General features: G+C 43.2%; 1 protein-coding gene across 1 annotated transcript; it reads left to right on the top strand.

Moving 5' to 3' along the window:
- The first annotated feature begins 8,876 nt into the window (after nt 1-8,876).
- On the top strand, nt 8,877-26,203 carry ppp2r2aa (protein phosphatase 2, regulatory subunit B, alpha a). Its single transcript, XM_039803996.1, has 10 exons — nt 8,877-9,164; nt 9,392-9,469; nt 11,290-11,387; nt 12,719-12,884; nt 14,732-14,844; nt 15,333-15,501; nt 17,930-18,094; nt 21,517-21,686; nt 23,000-23,091; nt 25,287-26,203. Exons 1-10 carry the CDS (start codon nt 9,158-9,160, stop codon nt 25,564-25,566), a joined length of 1,338 nt encoding a protein of 445 aa, XP_039659930.1. The 5' UTR covers nt 8,877-9,157; the 3' UTR covers nt 25,567-26,203.
- The last annotated feature ends 542 nt before the right edge of the window (nt 26,204-26,745 follow it).

Genomic DNA, 26,745 nt, shown 5'->3' with positions numbered 1-26,745 from the left:
CATTGAAGTGGCTTTAAACATGTACGGAAATCAAGAACTGCGTCCCATTCAGGGGGCTTTAAACATGTACGGAAATCAAGAACTGCGTCCCATTCAGGGGGCTTTAAACATGTACGGAAATCAAGAACTGTGTCCCATTCAGGGGGCTTAAAACATGTACGGAAATCAGGAACTGTGTCCCATTCAGGGGGCTTAAAACATGTACGGAAATCAAGAACTGTGTCCCAGCCAGGGGCGGACTCGTCCCTGGCACTTTCGTCCGTTACTGGCCCAATTTCAGAAAGGGACATTATGCGCTTTATAATTGCCAAAATCAAGCTCACATGAGATTAGGGCAGCAGCAGCATGACGCGCACTTACAGGCTTTCATAATTACATAATACACACACTGAAGCAATTCATAACTAGCATGGCACCATCTTAGAATAGAATGGACATGCTTGCATATTTAAAACATATTACTACATACTTAAACACCCAAAACACCAAAGTACAAAGACATAAAGGAGCAGACACAAGCTTTTATTTTGAAAAGTAGAAGCCCGACAGCACCAGAAGGGAGGCTCCAGGCTGCAGCCGTACAGTCTAGCATATTTTTGTCAAACTAGTGTTTTTTCTTTTTTCCAGCGGCCCAAATCGGCCCCATGAGTTCATCGGCCCTTCTGGTATTTGCCAGAACTGCCAGATTGCCGGGAGCTATGCAGGGAGCTGGAAACATGTACGGAAATCAAGAACTGTGTCTAGTTTTTTTGCTACAACGGGGGCGAGAAAAATAAAGATAGATTTATGTAGATTTATACTTTTGGAGCTTCTGGCTTTAACGAGGTCTCCTTCGCTAACAGATTTGTTGTTGAGATGTACATAATTCCTAAAAAAAGACATCCTAAAACACATGATGTCTTGAACATGCAGAACATTTTGAATAATACAGGATCAACATAATTTCCTTTACGTAAATAAAGACACTTAACACCATAAATTGTTGCAGAAAAACTCACCAGAAGGCATGAATGAATTGAAGTGTTTGACGCTCCAAATTTTGGTTATAATTTACGCCCTTGAGCTCGTTAATGATGTTGATCAGGCAGACTCTGGATTTATGGGCTATGCACTTCCTGTATATTATTAATGTCTCGGCACACAACACTAAGAGCTGGATCGATAATTTTCGGCTAGATTTAACTGTAAAGACCGCTACACTTAAAGGTGCCCTGCCACACAAAACCATTTTTACTTGCAATTTTTGAAATATGTCCGGTCCATATGTGTGTTTGTGTTATGTTATGAATGTGAAAATGAACTGCTACCTCCTCTGTCAGCTCTACACACTGAACAGAAATAAGCAGAGAAATCAGACCAATCACAAAAGCTGGTCAGTGTGACATCATGATGCCTGAGCTCATTACTATTCATGAGCTCGCCCAGTTGGGCTGGGTAAAGCATTCTGACAGCCAGGCTCTCATCAGCTGTTAGCCAATCAGATTCAAACAGCTTAGCTTGTTGAATATTAATGAGAACTGGCAGAAATCGAGCCGAGTCTTCCTGCAGGCTTTCTATACCGCGCTAGAATGGCTTGAAACAAGGTAACCAAGGTTACAGAGTCCATGGTAGACCTTCAGACATCACCACAAAGTAATGAAATAGGTGTGGCAGGGCCCCTCTAACTGTCATGTTACCGGCCGGCTGGAGCCTAATTTCTTTGGATATTATACGAATTGGTGTGCATAACTTTTCGTACAATATCATACAAACCCATTCATGAGAATGTGATTTAGGTTTCCTCCCATTTACAGCAGCTATATGCACTATTTAAAGCCAATTGACAATAAAAAAAGATGCCTAAACTCTGTACATCATTTGGGAAAAAACATGATTATTGGCGAGGAATTGGCGAGAATCATCCTGTAGCTCCGACATCCTGTTTTGTATTTTAATGTTCTCCTCCAACTGTCTTCATCAACCTTAAACCCAGCAAATATTAAGGAGTTTCACTGCTGACACCTTCCCGTCTGCAGTTTGGCTCATTTTATCTGGTCCAATGGTAAAACCAGGGATGCACCGAATCCAGGATTCGGCTTCAGATTCGGCTGAATATTTGGGCTTTTTGACGGGGTTCTGGTTTCTGCCAAGCCTTAGAATTTTTTCCCAGGGAACCGAACCCTACGCTTGCACTACGGCGCGCTACGCTGGTCGCCGTAGTGACGGCGCCGTTGATTACAGGAAGGTGTTTACGTAGGTGGAGCGCTCAATGCAGCAGGCTGTGAGGAAGTGGACATGGATCAGGTGAGCAGTAGGCTGTGAGAAAGTGGACATGGATCTGGTGAGCAGTAGGCTGTGAGGAAGTGGACATGGATCTGGTGAGCAGTAGGCTGTGAGAAAGTGGACATGGATCTGGTGAGCAGTAGGCTGTGAGGAAGTGGACATGGATCTGGTGAGCAGTAGGCTGTGAGGAAGTGGACATGGATCTGGTGAGCAGTAGGCTGTGAGAAAGTGGACATGGATCTGGTGAGCAGTAGGCTGTGAGAAAGTGGACATGGATCTGGTGAGCAGTAGGCTGTGAGAAAGTGGACATGGATCTGGTGAGCAGAAAAAGTTGTTGTTTGGCAGCACTTTCAGTCAAAAGAAGGCCATTCAAGTCGAGCTACATGTTCAATCTGTTCAATGCTGATTGGTCTGGTGGTGGCGACGATCCTAAACCGTTCCTTAGAAGTGGTAGCACCAACTCTGTGGAACAGCCTTCCTATTAACTTACGTTCAGCAGTCTCGGTTGATGCTTTTAGAAAGCAGCTGAAGACACACTTGTTTCAACTCGCTTTGGTCTTATGTTTGTAATTTGGGGTTTTTAGTCTTTTAATATTCATTGGTATTGTATTTGTTTGTTTATTTTCTGTTTTGGATCCTAATGTATTTTAATAAATGTCTTTTGTGTGAAGCACTTTGTGACTCTGTCTGTAAAAGGTGCTATATCAAATACAATTATTATTATTATTATTATTATTATTATTATTATTATTATTATTATAATAAAAAATACACAACATGGCCGCTGTTACAACATCTGGTATGAAACATCCGAAAGAATACGAGTTGTGCATGAAGGAATCAGAATGCAGCAACTTCAGGTACGGCAAAGGAAGGACAGTCCCTGTTTACTTCATTCATGTGTTTACTGGGTTCATGTACTGAGGATGGGAGGAGTCAGCACAATCTCAAACCACTGGATTCAGGATTTGGCCCAACCCCAAAAATCTGGATTCGATGCATCATCCCTAGGCAAAACATTATGCATTGTAGCATTTTTCAGCCGTTTCGGCTCCTTTTCACACCACATTGTTTGCTCTGGTCTGAATCAGTTGATGAGTTGGTGAAACGAACCAAAATGTCTCCCTACGGCAGCTGGTTTAGTCAAAAAATGTGCAGTTCTTAAAGCAGTTTGGTCTGTCTGAGGTCGGATCACATTCTCACCACAAGAGAACTGCTCCGGAGTTAGTTTGAAAGTGTCCCACGCTTGTTTGCTTCGCTGTTGGTGTGCATCCATGTGCAGTGGTGTAGTCTAATGTATATATATACAGTGGGGCAAAAAAGTATTTAGTCAGCCACCAATTGTGCCAGTTCTCCCACTTAAAAAGATGAGAGAGGCCTGTAATTTTCATCATAGGTACACTTCAACTATGAGAGACAAAATGAGAAAAAAAAGGATTTTTAATGAATTAATTGGTAAATTCCTCTGTAAAATAAGTATTTGGTCACCTACTATTTCTGGCTCTCACAGACCTGTAACTTCTTCTTTAAGATGCTCCTCTGTCCTCTACTCGTTACCTGTATTAATGACACCTGTTTGAACTTGTTATCAGTATAAAAGACACCTGTCCACAACCTCAAACAGTCACACTCCAAACTCCACTATGGCCAAGACCAAAGAGCTGTCAAAGGACACCAGAAACAAAATGGTAGACCTGCACCAGGCTGGGAAGACTGAATCTGCAATAGGTAAGCAGCTTGGTGTGAAGAAATCAACTGTGGGGGCAATTATTAGAAAATGGAAGACATACAAGACCACTGATAATCTCCCTCGATCTGAGGCTCCACGCAAGATCTCACCCCGTGGGGTCAAAATGATCACAAGAACAGTGAGCAAAAATCCCAGAACCACACGGGGGGACCTAGTGAATGACCTGCAGAGAGCTGGGACCAAAGTAACAAAGGCTACCATCAGTAACACACTACGCCGCCAGGGACTCAAATCCTGCAGTGCCAGACGTGTCCCCCTGCTTAAGCCAGTACATGTCCAGGCCCGTCTGAAGTTTGCTAGAGAGCATTTGGATGATCCAGAAGAGGATTGGGCGAATGTCATATGGTTAGATGAAACCAAAATAGAACTTGTTGTGTTTGGAGGAGAAAGAATGCTAAGTTGCATCCAAAGAACACCATACCTACTGTGAAACATGGGGGTGGAAACATCATGCTTTGGGGCGGTGTTTCTGCAAAGGGACCAGGACGACTGATCCGTGTAAAGGAAAGAATGAATGGGGCCATGTATCGTGAGAACACATCGCCCTGGCAACGAAGGAGTGGCTTTGTAAGAAGCATTTCAAGGTCCTGGAGTGGCCCAGCCAGCCTCCAGATCTCAACCCCATAGAAAATCTTTGGAGGGAGTTGAAAGTCTGTGTTGCCCAGCGACAGCCCCAAAACATCACTGCTCTAGAGGAGATCTGCATGGAGGAATGGGCCAATATACCAGCAACAGTGTGTGAAAACCTTGTGAAGACTTACAGAAAACGTTTGACCTCTGTCATTGCCAACAAAGGGTATATAACAAAGTATTGAGATTAACTTTTGTTATTGACCAAATACTTATTTTCCACCATAATTTGCAAATTAATTCATTAAAAGTCCTACAATGTGATTTTCTGGATTTGTTTTTCTCATTTTGTCTCTCATAGTTGAAGTGTACCTATGATGAAAATTACAGGCCTCTCTCATCTTTTTAAGTGGGAGAACTTGCACAATTAGTGGCTGACTAAATACTATTTTGCCCCACTGTATGTATGTATGTATGTGTGTGTGTATATATATATATATATATATATATATATATATATATATATATATATATATATATATATATAAAACACACACACACACACACACACACACACACACACACACACACACACACACACACACACACTCAAAGGATTATTAGGACCGCCTGTAAGATTTCTCATTAATGCAATTATCTAATCAACCAATCACATGGCAGCAGCTTCAATGCATTTAGGGGTGTGGTCCAGGTCTAGATGATCTCCTGAACTCCAAACTGAATGTCAGAATGGGAAAGAAAGGAGATCTAAGCAACTTTGAGTGTGACATGGTTGTTGGTGCCAGACGGGCTGGTCTGCTCAGTTACTGGGATTTTCACGCACAACCATTTCTAGGGTTTACAAAGAATGGTCTGAAAAAGGAAAAACATCCAGTATGCTGCAGTCCTGGGGGGGCGAAAATACCTTGTTGATGCTAGAGGTCAGAGGAGAATGGGCCGATCAACTTTGACTCAAATAACCACTCGTTACAACCGAGGTCTGCAGCAAAGCATTTGTGAAGCCACAACACGCACAACCTTGAGGGGGATGGCCTACACCAGCAGAATACTCCACTCAAGGTACCACTCATCTCCACTAAAAATAGGAACATGAGGCTACAATTTGCACGAGCTCACCAAAATTGGACAGTTGCAGACTGTAAAAATGTTGCCTGGTCTGATGAGTCTCGATTTCTGTTGAGACCTTCAGATGGTAGAGTCAGACTTTGGGGTAAACAGAATGAGAACACGGATCCGTCATGCCTTGTTACCACTGGGCAAGCTGGTGCTGGTGGGGGTGTAATGGTGGGGGATGTTTTCTTGGCACACTTTAGGCCCCTTAGTACCAACTGGGCATCGTTTAAATGCCACAGCCTACCTGAGCATTGTTTCTGACCATGTCCATCCCTTTATGACCACCATGGACCCATCCTCTGATGGCTACTTCCAGCAGGATAATGCACCATGTCACAAAGCTCACATCATTTCAAATTGGTTTCTTGAACATGACGATGAGTTCACTGTACTAAAATGGCCCCCACAGTCACCAGATCTCAACCCAATAGAACATCTTTGGGATGTGGTGGAACGGGAGCTTCGTACCCTGGATGTGCATCCCTCAAAAGAATGCTTCCAGCACCTTGTTGAATCAATACCACCAAGAATTAAGGCAGTTCTGAAGGCGAAAGGGGGTCAAACACGGTATTAGTAGGGTGTTCCTAATAATCCTTTAGGTGAGTATATATATATATATATATATATATATATATATGTGTATATATATATATATGTATATGTGTATATGTATATATATATATATATATATATATATATATATATATATATATATATGTATGTGTGTGTGTGTGTGTGTGTGTGTGTTTTAGACATCCTGCTGCACACTAAATGTCCTTTTCTAAGGATAAATAAAGTGAAACTTGAACTTGAACTTTGATGCTAAAATGTGATTTACAAAATAAAGCTGCCTTGCCTTAAAAGAAACGGAAACATCTGCATTATTACTTAAACTGTCTTGTAGAGCTAAAATGTATAAGGCCTTTATTAATTCAATGTATATAGACCTTCAGTACATCATGCATATTCCTAAATAAATTAGGGCAGCCCCCAGTTAAGTGCAGGTTTATGTTCCTGTACTGCAGTTTGAATGGGGGCAGTTAAGTTTGTCATTCAGTTTTAGCCTACTGTACGTCTATGCGGCGTCTTAAACTTCGGCAGATTAATAATAATAACTTTATTCAGGACACAAATGGAAGGTCCATAGTACATTAAAAATGACAATATTTGCAAACATATAGCAATAGATATACAGTACAATCATACAAATTAATAAAAGGTCAACAACCTTCACCTGTAATATACAAACGGGAGCGCCAATGTCTCCGCAGTCTAGATGCATACCTGGCAGAGCTAAAATCAATGTGGGCTAAAGCTTGTATAATTCTGTTTCCTGAGACAGACATTCTACACATATATGGATAAATAAGGTTTCTTATAGGCACACCAACACTAACAAACATTTGACTAGCACTACACCATCTTGGCTGTTTTAGAAGCAGTCTCATGCCATCGTTATACGCTACATTCAGTCTCTGCATGACCGCCACAAGTGGGCAGTATATATATATAATGGTGTACAGAATGCTTTGAATAAAGCTACCTTAACATTAGCAGATCACATGCTAAATTTACGTGCAAACACATTAGCCTGAGTGAGCTTTACATCTTGCGACCAAGAGGGTAAGCTTCGCTTCAGAACTCGAACCTCCTACGGCGCCATTTTGATGCTACAAAGCCATCACCTCCCGTTAGCATCCCATTGACTCCCATTCATTTTGACGTCACTTTGACAGCGAATAACTTTACATCTGAAGCGTTTAAAAACTCTATTTGTCCGTTGTTTATTTCTAAAGAAACACGACAATGTATAAAAGGCTCCATTACCTTGTAACTCACGTTATGGCTCCGTAGCAGACGCTTTTATAACAATAGGCTAACGATTGGGTCATAACCACAAGACTTACTGTCACACAGTAGAGGAATTACCGTATAGTACAGGAGAAGCTCACAGGCAGTTTGGACTTCCATTATCTGTTTAGGTTTAATGACTAATGTTAACTAGCATGTTAGTGATCAGTAATTAGCCTGTGCCTATGTTATCTCCTTACATATACCTACGCTCTCCGTCTCTGTAAGATTGGGAATGATTGAGATTTCTCTCGGCACAGCTACCAGAAGACTTCACACTTTCAGACAGGTTGCTCACGTCACATCTACGTCTTCAAGCTCAGTTGGAGGCTGCTCAGTAACGCTCAGCCAGCACCGGGAAAGAGACTTCTGATATCCTTCACTGGTCTCCGTCCAGAGACACGGGGTCTGGTGGTCCAGTTTATATATACTGTCTATGCTTGTGACACTGTCTGTTGATGTCCTTATCATCTGATAAATCATTAACAATATATTCTGTGGAAGCTCAAAGGCAAGTCACCGGAAACAATAAGGCTGCGTACCAAATCTCATACTTTTTCTTTTTACGTACAGCTGCAGCTGCCCTGACAAAGTACTGTTGCATGCAGAATGCATGAAATCAGGACGTACTTTGTCAGGGCAGCTGCTGTAGGTACTAAAAGTAAAAAGAAAAAGTATGAGAATTGGTATGCAGCCATGATGCTGGCTTGCATACTGCAGAATCCGATGTAGGACATTCTGGTATTTTTGGCATACTGCATATGTATTGGGACATACTAAATCTTTTTCTGGCATACTAAATAGTATGGTAGTAAAGCTACAGTCTATGATTGGAACCCAGGTGAAAAGAAAAGTGGTTTATTTAAAAGTGAATTAACTATTAATTATTGACATAACATATTATGATTAATATTTGAATTATCTTTCGTTACCACTTGATTTTAATCTTTTAAATGTTAAAAGTAAGTCTATATTTTCTAAATGAAATCTATATTTTCTAAATTAAACTTCATAACAAATGAGACGAAAAAAAACTAACTCTGGGTGCGCGGGTTTGTTCGTTTTTCTTCACCGCAACAATCCACATGGGCGGAGTTTAGGCATTACAGGGTTTTCTTAAAATAAAAAATACATATAATTATAAAGTCCTTATAACTTTTAATTTAAAATTAAACGCGATATTGATCAATTAACTGTGTGGACTCCGGGGACTGGAAAAAGATCGTTGTCCAGATTAATGTCACGGTGGCGGTGCACTATCACCGCCCTCTGTTCGATGAATGCTGACAGTGAACGCCGCCCGCGTTGCGCCATTTTGAAACGCTGGGAGAGGCAGAGGCGAGGGAAATCTCAAAGTAGAGAGCAAAGTCTAACTGAAGATTGTAGTTTACTTTCTTTGGGTGAATCTGTTTCGTGTCTTTCTTTATCAACTGGGCCGACGACTTGTACGGCCTTTGTCGGAGTTTCCACAGCAACAGCCCCTTGGTTTGTCCCTTCCAACGGCTTCCAACTGCTCCCCGGTCAGAACCAACTGCCGACCCGGGTCAGTTGCTCCAGTCCGGGCCCCGAGCCCGCTACAGAGATACCCTCATGGCAGGTAAACTACAGAGAAAAGACTATCAGATTAATTGTTATTCAGCAGTTAACATCTAGCTAGCTACGCCGGTCAATATATATTAATAAATACGAAGTAGCGCGCGGCCTTGTTGTTCTATTACTGATTTTTAGCTTCAGTTAGCTAAGTTAGCATCGTGCTAACGCGTGTGAAGTTGTCTTGTTATGGTGGTGTGTTTTGGTAAAAACTTGGATTTGTGTTCCGTGCAGGAGCCGGTGGTGGGACCAGTGATGTGCAGTGGTGCTTCTCCCAAGTTAAAGGAGCGATAGATGACGATGTCGCTGAAGGTAAGTGCATGTTGTGGTCCCTGAACTGTAGCTAGCTAACCTGCTACTGTCTGACTGGCGTCCTGTGCAGGTTGTTTTGACGTTAGCTTCAATGCTACTGCTACACTTTTTTGTTTGGGGTTTCATGCAATGAGTCGTCGCTATTTCAGAGCTTTAATTTGCCTGTTTGCAGTATACGCACCTACACGCACACCTACAAACACACACACACTCGCACACACCTACACATGTACAGACACACATACAGTCACACTCACTCACACACAAACACACACACACCTACAAACATATATACACACGCACACACACACCTATAAACGCACACATACACACAGACACAATCACACACCTACACACATATACTCACACACACCTATACACTCACACACATACACACCTACACGCACACCTACAAACACACACACACTCACACACACCTACACATGTACAGACACACACATACAGTCACACACACACAAACACACACACACCTACAAACATATATACACTCGCACACACACACCTATAAACGCACACATACACACAGACACAATCACACACCTACACACATATACTCACACACACACACACACACACACACACACACACACACACACACACACACACACACACACACACATACTTTGAGTTAAGTGAGTAAATGTTAAAAGTCTGTTACAGACTGGTTAAATAAACTGGCGGACAGCTAACAACGTTCATCTATGTTTTGGCAAAATTGTCAGCAGTTACGGAAGCCGCTTTGTGCCAGCGTGATGTAATAAAAGATCCTTTAAGTCACCTATAATGAGAACGTTTCTCAAAATAATGAGGAACTTCAACAAAATGTACTTTAACTACGTTGTTATTTTGAGGAACAAAACAATGAGGATGCTACATCATTGTTTTGACAAAGTTTCTTATTATTTTCGAGATACAGGACAAATTTTCATTAAACTCTTTTCTACCAAACAGTAGTTCCAAACTGGAAACCACAGATGACAGTGATGTCTGTGCCTGCATGGCTAGATACTGGTGGAAGTGAGAATAATAACACAGTAGATGGGGATAATTGCTTCTTATATGAACAGGAACAGAAGAAAAAAAACAGTGGTGGATTGTAACCGCCCCTTTTCCCATTGTCCTGGGAGTTAAGCACATATGTTAACAGTATGTGATGGACTTATTTACGTGTAACAGGCTAACCCTCTTTACTTTAAATTCTGTCTGAGAACAAGTATAAATGTGAGCCTTGTTTTTGTCAATGCATAGCCCCTCTTTTGCTTTATGTGAGAGTTTGTATGGAGTCAGATCGTATCAGGCACTCTGTGTGCTGCGTTAACGCCAGAGTCTATATTAAGGATTGCGCTCGCTCAGAATAGTGCCAGCCTGTAAACAGGGATCGATTGTTGTGTTGTAGGATGTGATGAGTGTCTTTGAAAAGTGCAGAATAGCTGAAAATGGCAGTCTGTTTTTGTCTTCCGAGATCGTTCAGTAGACTTGAGTTCACACTGCAGTGTGTGTGTGTGTGTGTGTGTGTGTGTGTGTGTGTGTGTGTGTGTGTGTGTGTGTGTGTGTGTGTGTGTGTGTGTGTGTGTGTGTCACAGCTCTGTTGTGTTGTCAACTCTGAAAGATGGACAAAACAGGAGCAAACGTACAATTTGTTTAACGCTGCTGGAAGTCAGTTGTGCATCACTGCGAGGAAACCTTTCGTCAAACCTGAAAAGTGAACACACCTCAAGTTTAAACAATAGGCTCCCTGATGCAGCAACAGAAATATAAAAACTTGTACTTGACTTCTAATGACACTCCTTTATCCACAGCTGACATCATTTCTACTGTTGAATTCAACCACTCTGGGGAGCTGCTGGCTACGGGAGACAAGGGGGGTCGTGTTGTCATCTTTCAGCAGGAGCCAGAGGTAAGATTTGGGTGACTTATCTCACTCAGCTAAGGGCCTGGTTCAGACTGCCGGCCCAAACCCGTTTTTTTGGGCATATCTAGATTGATTTTAGAAAGTCTGGACAGCATGCAAAAACATGAAATGTGATTCAAAGCACATTTGGAGTAGCCTGACGAGCCAGACCCACATCCAGATGTTGGGGTCTTGGAACTCACCATTGGTCAGGGCTCAATCTGAGGGGCGGGATCAACGGTTGTCTTTCAAATTCCCTCTGCACGCAATAGGATAGCGCTCCAACCAATCAGAGCAACGCTAGCTGATAGATTCAACTTTAAATTCCGAACACATCTTCCTTTTTTAAGAATGACTTCAGTGCCGTTCAGTGCCAAGTCTTCCAAAGCCGATTCCAAAGGCGATTCCAAAGCCGATTCCAAAGCCTGCTGTTCTCCAGCAGCAGCAGCCATCTTCTTTGTTTTTAAGTAGCAGGGAATTCACGCGCAACCATCGCAACTCTGCCGTAATTATGTTAAGCCCGCCCTCTGACTCTATACACGATGTGATTGGCCTGACTAGATTTAGTTTTTTCCAGCTCGCAAGCCAACTGAGAGTTGCTAGACTGACCCTGGCTGCAAATTACATTTGCTGCCGCTAGGGGGGTCTAGATTACTAGGCTACATTTGGAGTGGTTTGAAATGCGATTCCAGTTGGATTTCTACATATGCGATTTCTCAGTCTGGAAGCTCTGGCTGCTCATATCGGATTTCAAAATGTCTTTTGAGTCTCTTGTGTAGCTGAGAATCATGCGCTCGTACTTAAGCAGATAGTGAAATAAAAACACAGAGGCTCTGTTGTCCGAGCCAGCGTATTACTTGCTTCCACGACGTCGGTCCCAGCGCAGCTTTACCCCTTGGTTTTACCTTTCATAATATTGGCGAGCATTTCGCCAAAGAGGCAACTCACACATAATGCTTAATGTTACTCGCAATGCGACGCAGAATGACGACCAGAGTGACGGAAGTGCCGAGCAGACGTTGCTGCAAGCAGAGCGCTATCGAGAACAACTGCCCGTTGATTTGAGGGGAAAATGATGGACCTCCGTTTCTAAAGCGTCCACGTAGCTACACGGACGCCCACGCCGTTGCCACAACAACCCGTGGATAGATTGGTGATGTCTGGACACACAAATCCGATCTCATCATTTGCAAATAACGTATAATATGCGAACAAGCTGTCTTAAGATCCAATTTGAGAAACAAATCGGAAATGCCTGCAGTCTGAACGTAGGAATTGTGTTGTTTTTTTTTCCACATTTAATAAGAGAAACTGATCTGCTGTCTGTCGTTGTTCAGAGTAAGAATCAGCCGCAGTGCAGAGGAGAGTACAATGTTTACAGCACCTTCCAGAGCCACGAGCCGGAGTTTGACTACCTGAAAAGCCTCGAGATCGAGGAGAAGATCAACAAGATCCGATGGCTGCCTCAGAAAAACGCAGCACAGTTCCTTCTGTCTACAAACGGTTAGTAATCCAGTTTATTCTACTCTGTAGACCACTGGTTCTCAAGCTTTTTTTCAATAATGTTCCCCCTTTGAACAGTTTTTTTTAAAGCCATGTGGGGCAGCTGTGGCTCAGTGGCAGAGCGGCCTGCCAGTCGGAAGGTTGGTGGTTCGATCCCTGGCCCTGCAGTCCCATGTCGAAGTGTCCTTGGGCAAGACACTGAACCCCGAGTTGCCCCCGATGCTGCGCATCGGAGTGTAAATGTGTGTTTATCTGATGAGCAGGCGGCACCTTGTACGGCAGCCTCGGCCTGTACTGTGTTAAAGCGCTTTGAGTAGTCGTTAAGACTAGAAAAGTGCTACATAAAAACAGTCCATTTACATTTAACCAGCGCAAATAATTTTTGGTAGAAAAAAAAAAAAGTCTCTATAAAGAGGAAGAATACAGCGCAGTCAGCGATAGATTTAGTAAACAACAGCCTTGGACGTGGAACACATTGATGAACTGATGGAAAAGGGAGACAAAAACTTGGTTAATAAGATAGTAGAAAGAAGGAAGTAAGGCAAGAATAGGTCGAAAATAGTAACCGTAGAAAGAAGGAAGGCGACACAAGTGACCACAAATTCAAATAAGTGACAAACTTTGAAAAAAGAGACACAAACTTTGAAGAAAAAAAAGGAAGAACGGGTCAAAACAAATGAGATAATCTTCAAAAAAATGTGACAAAATATAGAAACGGTGACAAAAACTTTGAAGAAAGGGACTAACTAATTTAGTAACTGAAAAACATTTTGCAAAAAAGTCACGTACCCCCTGTAGTCCTCCAGAGTACCCCTAGGGGGACACGTACCCCCTGTAGTCCTCCAGAGTACCCCTAGGGGGACACTTCCCCCCTGCAGTCCTCCAAAGTACCCCTAGGGGGGACACGTACCCCATGTAGTCCTCCAGAGTACCCCTAGGGGGACACGTACCCCCTGTAGTCCTCCAGAGTACCCCTAGGGGGACACATACTCCCTGTAGTCCTCCAGAGTACCCCTAGGGGGACACGTACCCCCTGTAGTCCTCCAGAGTACCCCTAGGGGGACACTTCCCCCCTGCAGTCCTCCAAAGTACCCCTAGGGGGGACACGTACCCCATGTAGTCCTCCAGAGTACCCCTAGGGGGACACGTACCCACTGCAGTCCTCCAGAGTACCCCTAGGGGGACACGTACCCCCTGTACCCATGTAGTCCTCCAGAGTACCCCTAGGGGGACACGTACCCCCTGTAGTCCTCCAGAGTACCCCTAGGGGGGACACGTACCCCATGTAGTCCTCCAGAGTACCCCTAGGGGGGACACGTACCCCATGTAGTCCTCCAGAGTACCCCTAGGGGGACACGTACCCACTGCAGTCCTCCAGAGTACCCCTAGGGGGACACGTACCCACTGCAGGCCTCCAAAGTACCCCTAGGGGGACACGTACCCCCTGCAGTCCTCCAGAGTACCCCTAGGGGGACACGTACCCCCTGCAGGCCTCCAAAGTACCCCTAGGGGGACACGTACCCCCTGCAGGCCTCCAAAGTACCCCTAGGGGGACACGTACCCCCTGCAGGCCTCCAGAGTACCCCTAAGGGGACACGTACCCACTGCAGTCCTCCAGAGTACCCCTAAGGGGACACGTACCCCATGTAGTCCTCCAGAGTACCCCTAAGGGGACACGTACCAGCCATTTGAGAAACACTGCTGTAGACAGTATGAGTCGGTAATATTTAGTCCCTTTACACTGAAACCTTTTCATCTGTCCTCTGGAGACAGTCGTCTAAATGAATGCAGGTTCTTTTGTTATTGAAGATGACTCTTTCTTGATCTCTGCTCTTTCTCGTTGGCAGACAAAACCATAAAGCTGTGGAAAATCAGCGAGCGGGACAAGAGACCAGAAGGCTACAATTTGAAGGAGGAAGACGGGCGGTACAGAGATCTCAATACTGTCACAACACTACGGGTGTGTATAAAATAAAATGCTTTATCACTGTCCCAATAATGTTGACCACATACTGTACGTATTGCTAATTATGCTTTCATTAGCTGTGTTTTAGTACTTGTTATGCGATATTATATATTGATTCTGACAGCTTGACTCCACATGTTCCTCCCTGGTCATCATGTGCATCCTTCAGTTTGGGACACACTGATCTATATTTATTGAGTAGTTTCTAAATATAGACTCAGTTTACCAGACTAGCCGTTAACACAGTTAACAGGCTAGATCCTTTTTGTTTAAAGGACAGTTAACTACAGTAAACTCTACGTTTTAAATGCACCTAATTTTCCAGTTTTTGCTCTTATTCTGAAAAATACAATATTCTGACTAAGCTGTTAACACGGCTATAAAGGAAAAGGGAAAAAAGCATAATATGAGCACTTTAAAAAATAGACAATTTAGATTTTCCCTGAAATTAAAGTGCGACTCTCCCAACTCCTCTCCCCCAGGTACCAGTATTCAGGCCCATGGACCTGATGGTGGGGAGCCCGAGTGGTGGCGTCGCGCCCCCCCCTATACTCGTCAACTCCATCTCAAGTCACGCGCGCTGGGCCGACCTGTCGGCGAGCGACCTGCGCATTAACCTGTGGAACCTGGAGATCACCGATCGCAGCTTCAGTATCCTTTCCTCCTCTGATTCCACGCAGCTCCATCATCTTCTGTAGCCCCTGATATATTTATTGTCATTTTTCGTTAGACTAAGAGCCCTGACACACCTTTCTCGTTCTATGACAGTACCGTGACTTTGATACCGGTTCCTGAACGAATACTTTTTACAGTATCTATTTTATAAAGCAAAAATAAATAACATTACACATTACAGCACAAATCATTTTTATCTATGTTTCAGCTCCTACTACGTGTAATGTCAAGTTTTTCCTGCGTGTAACGTTAGACAGTCAATCACAAACCTTATTAGAGCTTGGTGGAAGCATGCTGCGTGCTGATTGGCTCACTGACGCTGATGAGATTTACTCCTTAGATACTAGTCTGGCTATCACCAGACCAAGCTTAAGATTGAACATTAGTCTGGGGAGTCTGCTCTGTATTTTCTACCGCACAAGAGGCGTGATCAACGGGCGTAGTTTAAATTACTCTGTATGCAATTGGACAGTCCTTCAGCCAATCAATGATCAGCGGTTTGCAGAAGCACTAATGGCATCGAGCGATTTTTCGCAGGTTGTGCAAAAAAACATGAAAGTGATATACGGTATTTACACCATGTTGAATGTAAACAAGAAGCTGCTTGGTCGCTTCTCTATCGTCATCGGGTTAAACCGGCCAATAGCGCGCCAGGTGGATAAGCCAGTTTGTGATTGGTCCCCGCAGATTTGTAACGGAAGCAGGATAGATAAACGTACAGGTTTCCAGCCTGAGCTGCAGGCAGGTCTACCTTAGGTACTGTAATTGGGTATTGAATGAGGAGGCATTTTTCTTGGTTTTATCCTAAGCTTCTACCCAGAGTAGCTTTAACGTCGTCTATATTTTAACTTAAGTTAAATGTGTACATTTGATGCCTTTTTAGTAGTTTTCTTTTTTTCTGTACATGCAGGGTGTGAAATATGTCCTGCTTTTCTATGAGGTAGCTTTGTCACTGCATATTTTTCTCTTCCATGTTAAGATAATTAATCTTATTCATTATGTAAGGCCATACAGACAGTGATTTTCTAAAGCTCTGTGCGGATGTGTTTTTAAAAAAAAGTAGACCCTGTTTAAAGGCAAAAGGTGTACACCACAGTGTCATATCTGAGTCTACCACCAGATGTCCACAAAGTAAGGATTATTTAACTTCTACACAGTCCACATTTTAACTGAAGTTTAGTCTATATCGATGACTTTCCAGTTCTGGGATTGCTCCGTTGCCGACGGAAATGGTTATCTGCTCCTCAGATCTCTGCAGGGTAAATCCAGACAGCTAGCTAGACTGTCTGTCCAATCTGAGCTTTCTGTCGCACGACTAAAACTACTTTTGAACGTCTACATGTTCCACCAAAACAAGTTCCTTCCAGAGGCTATTTAGCAGAGGCACCGTGGCTCCGTCCGGAGCTTAACTCGGCCCAAGATGATTGTGATTGGTTTAAAGAAATGCCGATAAACACAGAGCGTGTTTCTCTCCCATCCCAGAATGCTGTGTGGACTAGCTCAGACCCTCCTCCTGGTGTTTGCTGCATTTCGTCCCTCTCTCTCTCTCTCTCTCTCTCTCTCTCTCTCTCTCCCCTCTCTCTCTCTCTCTCCCCTCTCTCTCTCTCTCTCTCTCCTCTCTCTCTCTCTCTCTCTCTCTCTCTCTCTCTCTCCTCTCTCTCTCTCTCCCCTCTCTCTCTCTCTCTCTCTCTCTCTCTCCTCTCTCTCTCTCTCTCTCTCCTCTCTCTCTCTCTCTCTCTCTCCTCTCTCTCTCTCTCTCTCCTCTCTCTCTCTCTCTCTCTCCTCTCTCTCCTCTCTCTCCTCTCTCTCTCTCTCTCTCTCTCTCCCCTCTCTCTCTCTCCTCTCTCTCTCCTCCTCTCTCTCTCTCCCCTCTCTCTCTCTCTCCCCTCTCTCTCTCTCTCCCCTCTCTCTCTCTCTCTCTCTCTCTCTCTCCTCTCCCCTCTCTCTCTCTCTCTCTCTCTCTCTCTCCCTCTCCTCCTCCTCCTCCTCCTCCTCCTCTCCTCCTCCCCCTCTCTCCTCTCTCCCTCCTCCCCTCTCTCTCTCTCTCTCCTCCCTTTCCTTTCTTCATGCTATCCTGTCAATAAAAGCTTAAAAAAAATAATCTTAAAAACAAATATCTTTTGCTACGTTTACTTCCACACTCTGCCTGCATGTCCAATCCCTTCAAACAAAGACATTTGCCAGCAGGTGAAATAGGAAATAGGTGACACCTAACTAATTTTGGAAACTATGTCAAGCTTTTGAAAATCTATATTTGCTGAACAATTGCCAAAGCGAAACCTTTTGGGCCACTGGGTCAATAGCAGGCTAAGTTTGTTCTAGTTTGTTTGATTTTATTCCCTTTTTTTTTTAAAGTTGTGTGAAATGTGTGTTTAGCCCTTGGCCCTTAACCTCACGTCTTCAGATATTGTTGACATTAAGCCAGCCAACATGGAGGAGCTGACGGAGGTGATCACAGCGGTGGAGTTCCACCCGAACCAGTGCAACACTTTCGTCTACAGCAGCAGCAAGGGCACCATCCGGCTGTGTGACATGAGGGCCTCGGCGCTGTGTGACAAGCACGCCAAACGTAAGCCGAAACGTTAAAGACCGTAGGTTGTCTTTTCAGTCGGACTGATCTCATGAAGTGGCGTTACATAGGGTCGGGTATCGTTTGGTACTTTTAAAATGATTCAGATTCTTGGAAAAACTGAAAAATGACATAAAAGGCTCTTTTTTTTTTATAGAGGTTATTTTTTATTAAATGATTTAAATTTAACAATATATTACCGTTGAGTGAACGGTTAAGGCCCGGGACACATTAACCCGATTATCGGCCGTGGGACAGTCTGGCGAGGTCAGTGACTCTAATCTGTTCATTGTGTCCAGCGCCGTCGTCCGTCTGGGGGGGGGGGGGCTGTCGGCGGCTGTCGGCGGCTGTCGGCGTTCATTTTGGCCGACCTGACGTGTTCGGTCGGCGGCAGGGAAGTCGGGACTCACCCGGAAATGACGAGCGCAATGAGGTGACTAGAGTCTCTCAAAATCTGATGAAAATCTTTTAAACTGACCTTTGTTGAGCTGAAATGAAGACAGATTTAGCACGGCCTATTTCTCGCTTAAAATGTTTTCAGAAACACGTCTCGGTGAACTGTTTCAGTCCAACATGAGATATCGTATTCTGAACGAGCCGCCATGACAGTCTGGCTCTCAATATCCGGAGAAAACGAACCCATGTGACGCGTTCGTCCAATCAGCTGCCGGTTTTCATTTCTTGGGCGACATTAAAGAATAGCACCGCCTGCTGTTATAGAGATGTATTACGTCTCGTCTCCTCTCGTCTTTTTGGTCTGTTCTGTGGCAGTTTTTTGGACCTCGGGGACGCGACTGATCACATCGACGGGGTTTCCTGTCAACGGTCGGCCGTCGGCTATATGTGTCCCGGCCTTAATATGGTTTAAGTCCGTTTCGGTGAGCCCAGAGAGGGAAATGTGGCATTTTTAAAAGTAGCCTATATTTACGGTAGACTACAGAGAAAGTGAGATATTTTTACATCCGTTTCAGAGCGACAGAGGGAAAATATTTCAGTCGACACTTTTAAGTGGAACCGGAAATTGCGTTCTAATCCGGTCCGATTCCCACCGGTTGCGTAGGAACCGGTTCCATAGTCGAACCGGGTTTCGGTACCAAAACCAAGTAGCGTACAGTACAGGCCAAAAGTTTGGACACACCTTCTCATTCAATGTGTTTCCTTTTTATTTTCATGATTATTTACATTGTAGATTCTCACTGAAGGCATCAAAACTATGAATGAACACATATGGAATTATGTACTTAACAAAAAAGTGTGAAATAACTGAAAACATTATATTATATATATTATATCTTATATTTTAGATTCTTCAAAGTAGCCACCCTTTGCTTTTTTTGATAACTCTGCAAACCCTTGGTGTTCTCTCAATGAGCTTCATGAGGTAGTCACCTGAAATGGTTTTACCTTCACAGGTGTGCTTTGTCAGGGTTCATTAGTGGAAGTTTTTCCCTTATTAATAAAAAAAGCAAAGGGTGGCTACTTTGAAGAATCTAAAATATTATTATTTCACACTTTTTTGTTAAGTACATAATTCCATATGTGTTCATTCATAGTTTTGATGCCTTCAGTGAGAATCTACAATGTAAATAGTCATGAAAATAAAAAGGAAACACATTGAATGAGAAGGTGTGTCCAAACTTTTGGCCTGTACTGTATGTATGACACGCCAATTGGTATGCCATTATTGGCGTGTTATCAAGACGCATTGTCACCTTTTAGCGTGTTTATCAACGCAGTTTGGCCTCCGTTGAGTTCCATTACCTTGCGATTGCGTGTGAATTTAGTACGAAAGGCCGAAAATCGGCGTAGGAAGGTCAGTCGGGGTGGAGGATGGGTCAAACACAGGACTTGTGTCCCGCGTGTCACATTTTCCTAAACCCAACTGTCCTGAAAGAGATAATGCGTCTTGATAATGCGCCAAAATGGCAAACGAACTGGCTGGTTGTCATACATACACAACTTATTGAGATCAGTCTGCAACCTGTAAATACACGGCGATAGCTAAAAATGCGTACAGATAATGTGGTGGCAAATTTTATTTTAACCATTTGTTTAATGATATTAACCATTCGTTTAAAGATTGTTTTAAACCTCCACAAAATCCTGCTCCTTCCTGTAGACTTTCAAAGCACCAGAGAGGGAAACAGCCACAGCCGTCAACTATAGCCTAGTAGAGTTACTTAGTTTTACTAGCCTGAACCTTCTCACATTGTTGTCTTTTTGCTTAGATAGAAGTGGAGAAGGCCGATGACTGTTTACGACAGTGAGAACTACGTAGGCTTCTGCCTCCTGAGATAAAACTGTTGTTTAGGGTAATGTTGGGAACAGAGAGCAGAGGGGAAGGTGAGGATGGTTTGACTTTTGGTGATGTCCTCTTTTCAACTACGGCCAGGCTAAAAGATAAAGTTAGAGGGGTGGCTTAACAGAGGTTTTCACTATATGATGTGTGGATATTTAGACTTTAGGTTAGAAAGACATTTTCAGTTGTGCTGCGTGTACCTTTTGAAACTGTGTTTTCTCTCCATTTAAGATAAGAGTGACTTTCGAGTCACTCTTATCCTTCGCGAGACTTCGAAGGGTCATACATCGCGTTTATCACAACACGCCTTGACTATTGCAATGCTCTGTATGTAGGTGCCAGCCAGGCCTCCTTTTCGTCTTCAATTAGTTCAAAATGCTGCCGCTCGCCTCACTCACGGGAACTCGGTCCGAACATATCACCCCTATTTTAGCCTCTCTTCACTGGCTGCCTGTTAGCTTTAGAATCGATTTTAAGATTCTGTTGTTCGTTTTAAAGCTCTTCATGGACTAGCTCCTGTTTATATTACGGAGCTGTTAAAGCCACATGCTCCGTCTAGGTCCTTGAGGTCCGCAAACCAGTCTCTTCTTGTTGTTCCTAAAACACGGCTCAAGAGCAGAGGGGATCGAGCTTTCTCAGTTGCAGCACCTAAACTGTGGAATGCATTGCCTCTTCAAGTTAGACTGGCCCCCAGCCTTTTAGTTTTAAAGCCAACTTAAAACACATCTTTATTCCTTAGCTTTTAATCCAGCATGATAGGTGTTGAAATTTGTCTGTTGCACTTTAACTATTTACTGTTTAAATGTCTATGTACAGCACTTTGGTCAACTTGCTTGTTTTTAAATGTGCTTTAGAAATAAAGTTTGATTTGATTTTGATTTGATTGATTTGCAAATGTAAATAATTACTCAAAGACCAAACTTTGGTTTAATTCTCAAACGGTTGTTATTCGTTTTGATTTTATCATGAATATCACTAACTCTGCTGCTGAGAGGAAAACTTCCACGACAATAACACGCCACTTGGCTTTAGAAAGTGGTGAAGTCATGATGTCATGTTTCAGTTAATAGCAGCCAGGGTGAACTAACGACTTGCATCCTTTTTTATTCTTTTCTTTTTAAAGAGTTTGAAGAGCCAGAGGATCCAAACAACCGTTCGTTCTTTTCTGAAATCATCTCGTCCATCTCTGATGTAAAGTTCAGCCACAGCGGACGCTACATGATGACCCGCGACTACCTGTCCGTCAAGATCTGGGATCTCAACATGGAGTCCCGGCCAGTAGAGACGTATCAGGTAGGGTAACGACACATCAGTCTGGATCGATATGTAAATATTAGGGGTGTGAATCTTCACTGATGTCGCGATTTCGAGAATCGATTCGATATCACGATGCGTCGCCTCCTCAATGTTATTCATTTGAGATAGATAGATAGATGGATAGATGGATAGATGGATGGATAGATGGATAGATAGATAGATACAGTAGATGGATAGATAGATGGATAGATACAGTAGATGGATAGATAGATAGATACAGTAGATGGATGGGTAGATAGATAGATACAGTAGATGGATAGATAGATAGATACAGTAGATGGATGGATAGATAGATAGATACAGTAGATAGATAGATACAGTAGATAGATGGATAGATGGATAGATACAGTAGATGGATAGATAGATAGATACAGTAGATGGATGGATAGATAGATAGATACAGTAGATAGATAGATACAGTAGATAGATGGATAGATAGATACAGTAGATGGATAGATAGATAGATAGATACAGTAGATAGATAGATAGATAGATAGATAGATACAGTAGATAGATAGATAGATAGATAGATAGATAGATAGATAGATGCTTGCATGCTTAAAGTGATGGTTCAGAGTAATTTCACCCTAGGGTCCTTTGCAGCATGACCTCGAGCCAAACACCCCCCCCAGAAGCTTTTTTCACCTGGGTCTACCATTGGGCGAGTTAGCGTAGAGTAGCGTTATCAGCTGAATAGCTTAGCGCAGAGGCTAACGGACCCACGTTTGTATCTCGTAAATGACCCCACTAATAATGCCCGAAATGATACCCAACTTCTACACTAGTACAAACAGGTTATGCACTCATAAAACGATGGATTGGAAAGTTTATAAGTACACCAGAAGTTTATGTAAATAACACTTGTCTGTTGGAGTACGCAGAGTTTGCATGTTTTCAGTATGAATTAACATTTAAAAACATGTTAAATTATATATATATTTTGATATATAAGTCGCACCTGGCTATAAGTCGCAGGACCAGCCAAAGTAGGAAAAAAAGTGCAACTTATAGTCCGGAAAATACGGTATATAAACGTAACTGATTGTGTTAAATGGGCTGACGTATCGGTCGCAGGCCCCTGAATATGAATCTAATCCTACCGTGGCAGACTTTTTGAGATCAAATATGTATCGTCGTCCAAAGAATCAATATATCATATTGTGAAATAACGTTTCAGGTCTCTAACTGTTGCTAAGACGGATTGTGAAAGGCCTGACATTTATACAAGTATTCTTGTTATTTCTTCTCTTGCACAACTGTCGATTGTAACTACAACTTTCTTTAAACAGGTGCATGAGTATCTCCGGAGTAAATTGTGTTCCCTCTATGAGAACGACTGCATCTTCGACAAGTTTGAGTGCTGCTGGAATGGCAACGACAGGTGCGTATCTACCCCTCTTTTTTATATTATATTATTTATCTATTATACATCTATTTACAGCTGCAGAGATTAATCAATTAGCCAACCATTCAGAGTCATCTTTTCTCTGATTCCAGCTTGTTAAAGGTGAATATGTTCTAGTTTCTTCTCTCCTCTGTGACAGAATATCTTTGAGTTGTAGATAAAACAAGACATTTGAGGATGTCATCTCTTGCTTTTGGGGAAACACTGATCCACATTTATTAGATTTTTTTCACCATTTTCTGATTTTATAGACTAAACAACTGATCCATTCATCCAGAAGATAATTGCCAGATTAGTTGCAGCTCTAGATCAATTATATCAGGGTCAAAAGATGCCTTTTGGAGAACTGTTATTACTCTGGTAGATGTCAAGGTTCTGAAAGTAAAATGTGTATCTTTGGTTTCTTTATCATGCTCCACACTTCCAGTATACATGACGCATGCACATGTTTTGGGCTGACTCTTATTTGATGCAACGGTCCAACAACACTGGCCTTATCAATTACTGTGGTTATCTGCTCAGCGCAGAGCATCAGACTGCGTTGATGTATGAAGGCAAGGCAGCTTTATTTGTATAGCACATTTCAGCAACAGGGCAACTCAAAGTGCTTTACATAAAACATTAAAGAGCAGTTAAAAGCAGAGTTTGTTCCAGATATGTGGAGCATAGAAACTGAACGCTGCTTCTTCCCCCTGTTTAGTTCTGACTCTGGGGACAACAAGCAGACCTGTCCCAGACCACCTGAGAGGTCTTGGGTGGGTTCATAGTGTAGTAGACCTGTCCCAGACCACCTGAGAGGTCTTGGGTGGGTTCATAGTGTAGTAGACCTGTCCCAGACCACCTGAGAGGTCGTGGGTGGGTTCATAGTGTAGTAGACCTGTCCCAGACCACCTGAGAGGTCTTGGGTGGGTTCATAGTGTAGTAGACCTGTCCCAGACCACCTGAGAGGTCTTGGGTGGGTTCATAGTGTAGTAGACCTGTCCCAGACCACCTGAGAGGTCTTGGGTGGGTTCATAGTGTAGTAGACCTGTCCCAGACCACCTGAGAGGTCTTGGGTGGGGTCATAGTGTAGTAGACCTGTCCCAGACCACCTGAGAGGTCTTGGGTGGGGTCATAGTGTAGCAGACCTGTCCCAGACCACCTGAGAGGTCTGGGTGGGTTCATAGTGTAGCAGACCTGTCCCAGACCACCTGAGAGGTCTGGGTGGGTTCATAGTGTAGTAGCAGATCAGAAATGTATTTCGGCCCTAAACCGTTTAGTGATTTATAAACCAGCAAAAGTATTTTGAAATCAATTGTTTGAGGCACTGGAAGCCAGTGTAGAGACTTCAGTACTGGAGTGATGTGATCCACTTTCTTGGTCTTAGTGAGGACTCGGGCAGCAGCGTTCTGAATCAGCTGCAGCTGTCTGATTTTTTAGGAAGACCTGTAAAGATACCGTTACAGTAGTCAAGTCTACTGAAGATAAAAGCATGGACAAGTTGTTCCAAATCCTGCTGAGACACAAGTCCTTTAACCCTTGATATATTCTTGGCGTGCCCTGACAGTACCTAGGGAAGGACTACTAGCCAGTCAGAAGCAGAGTATGAGGGCGTGCCCTGACAGTACCTAGATAAGGACTACTAGCCAGTCAGAAGAAGAGTATGAGGGCGTGCCCTGACAGTACCTAGGTAAGGACTACTAGCCAGTCAGAAGAAGAGTATGAGGGCGTGCCCTGACAGTACCTAGGTAAGGACTACTAGCCAGTCAGAAGAAGAGTATGAGGGCCCCTGACAGTACCTAGGTAAGGACTACTAGCCAGTCAGAAGAAGAGTATGAGGGCGTGCCCTGACAGTACCTAGGTAAGGACTACTAGCCAGTCAGAAGAAGAGTATGAGGGCGTGCCCTGACAGTACCTAGGTAAGGACTACTAGCCAGTCAGAAGAAGAGTATGAGGGCGTGCCCTGACAGTACCTAGGTAAGGACTACTAGCCAGTCAGAAGAAGAGTATGAGGGCGTGCCCTGACAGTACCTAGGTAAGGACTACTAGCCAGTCAGAAGCAGAGTAAACTACTACAAACTACTGAGTTAAGTTGATTAAAAAGATGGTTATTTTCAAATGGCGCCTGAACCCCCTTTTGCTTCATTATAACAACATGATCCATCGTAACTCCGAGCTTTGTCTCTCTGCAGCGTTGTGATGACCGGCTCCTACAACAACTTCTTCCGGATGTTCGACCGAGGTTACCGGCAGGACGTTACCCTGGAGGCGTCGCGGGAGAACAGCAAGCCGCGATCGGTCCTGAAACCTCGCAAAGTAAGCACGGGCGGGAAGCGCAAAAAGGACGAGATCAGTGTAGACAGTCTGGACTTTAACAAGAAGATCCTCCACACTGCCTGGCATCCTCTGGACAACATCATCGCTGTGGCAACCACCAACAATCTGTACATATTCCAGGAGAAGCCGAACTAGCGTTTGTTGCCGAACCGCTCTGATGCCAGTTTCCCGCTTGAGCCGCGCTGCTCCGATACAAACATACAAACAAACATCTGTCCGTCTTTTGGCTAAATTCCCCCGATCTGCCGTCAGTGACTTTTAGTTTTGAAAGGGACGAGACTCACTCTGTCAACGGTAAACGGTGGCATTAACGCAGTACATCCGGGCAACGCATTCTCATGAACGTATGACAACTTATGCACCACAATTCGTACGATATCCCACAAAGTCACGGTGACTGCCGGCTTAACTGGCGCGTGACAGCTGGTCACGAAACGGTTAAGTTTAGCACTCTTTATACTCGATCCTCCTGTTGTCCTCGGGTCAACTTTGACAAGTTTCTATATCAGAAATTAACTACTGCGAAATAACAGGGATGGTTTCACACAACGCTCTTCACAAGTTAAAAGTGAGGATCAGATCTCTACTTTCATTGTATTTTGGGTGTTGGATTTCAATTTCATAGCATTATCCTGACTAAACTTTGACATATCTGTGATTATCCCTTACCTTCATTCCTCTGATCTTAACCATTAGTCCAAATCATTCATCATTTCTGCTTTTTTTGTTACATAAAAATATTAGGGATGGGAAAAATCGATACAGCATAGTATTGCAATATTTTCTGTGGTAATACTGTATCGATACACAGACGCCAAGTATCGATCTTTCATTATATATGTGTTGTCAGTTTGTCTGCTTGACAATCTGATTTTGCAGCAATACAATTGAAGTGAGATGAACAAACAGAAATTAATCTTTTTAGATAAAACAGATGTTGACGAAGTTTCCTTTTGGGGACATAATTTGAAATTGGGGAAAAAGGTTTAGTTGGAAAAAAGTTAATGAATTGCAATATATCGCAGAATATTGCAATATGTTTGTTTAAAATCGCAATAATATCGTATCGTGACATAAGTATCGTGATGATATCGTATTGTAAGGCCTTTGGTGATTCCCACCCCTAAAAAATAAGGTATAATTTCATATAAATGAGGTTTATTATTGACCATTAATTCTGAAAAAACAAGTGTAAAACTAGTGTGAATGAGTTGGTTCTAGTGGTGAAGATACTGTGGTGGTAATGGGGGAAAATAGTGCCAAAAACAGCGTCTAAAAGAGTGTTAATTTTGACCCGAGAGGACAACACTAGGG

The sequence above is a fragment of the Perca fluviatilis genome, chromosome 6 (genome assembly GCF_010015445.1).
Source record: "Perca fluviatilis chromosome 6, GENO_Pfluv_1.0, whole genome shotgun sequence".
Taxonomy (NCBI): Eukaryota; Metazoa; Chordata; class Actinopteri; order Perciformes; family Percidae; genus Perca; species Perca fluviatilis.
The sequence above is the reverse complement of the archived record's forward strand: the minus strand, read 5'-3'. Positions and strand labels throughout refer to the sequence as shown.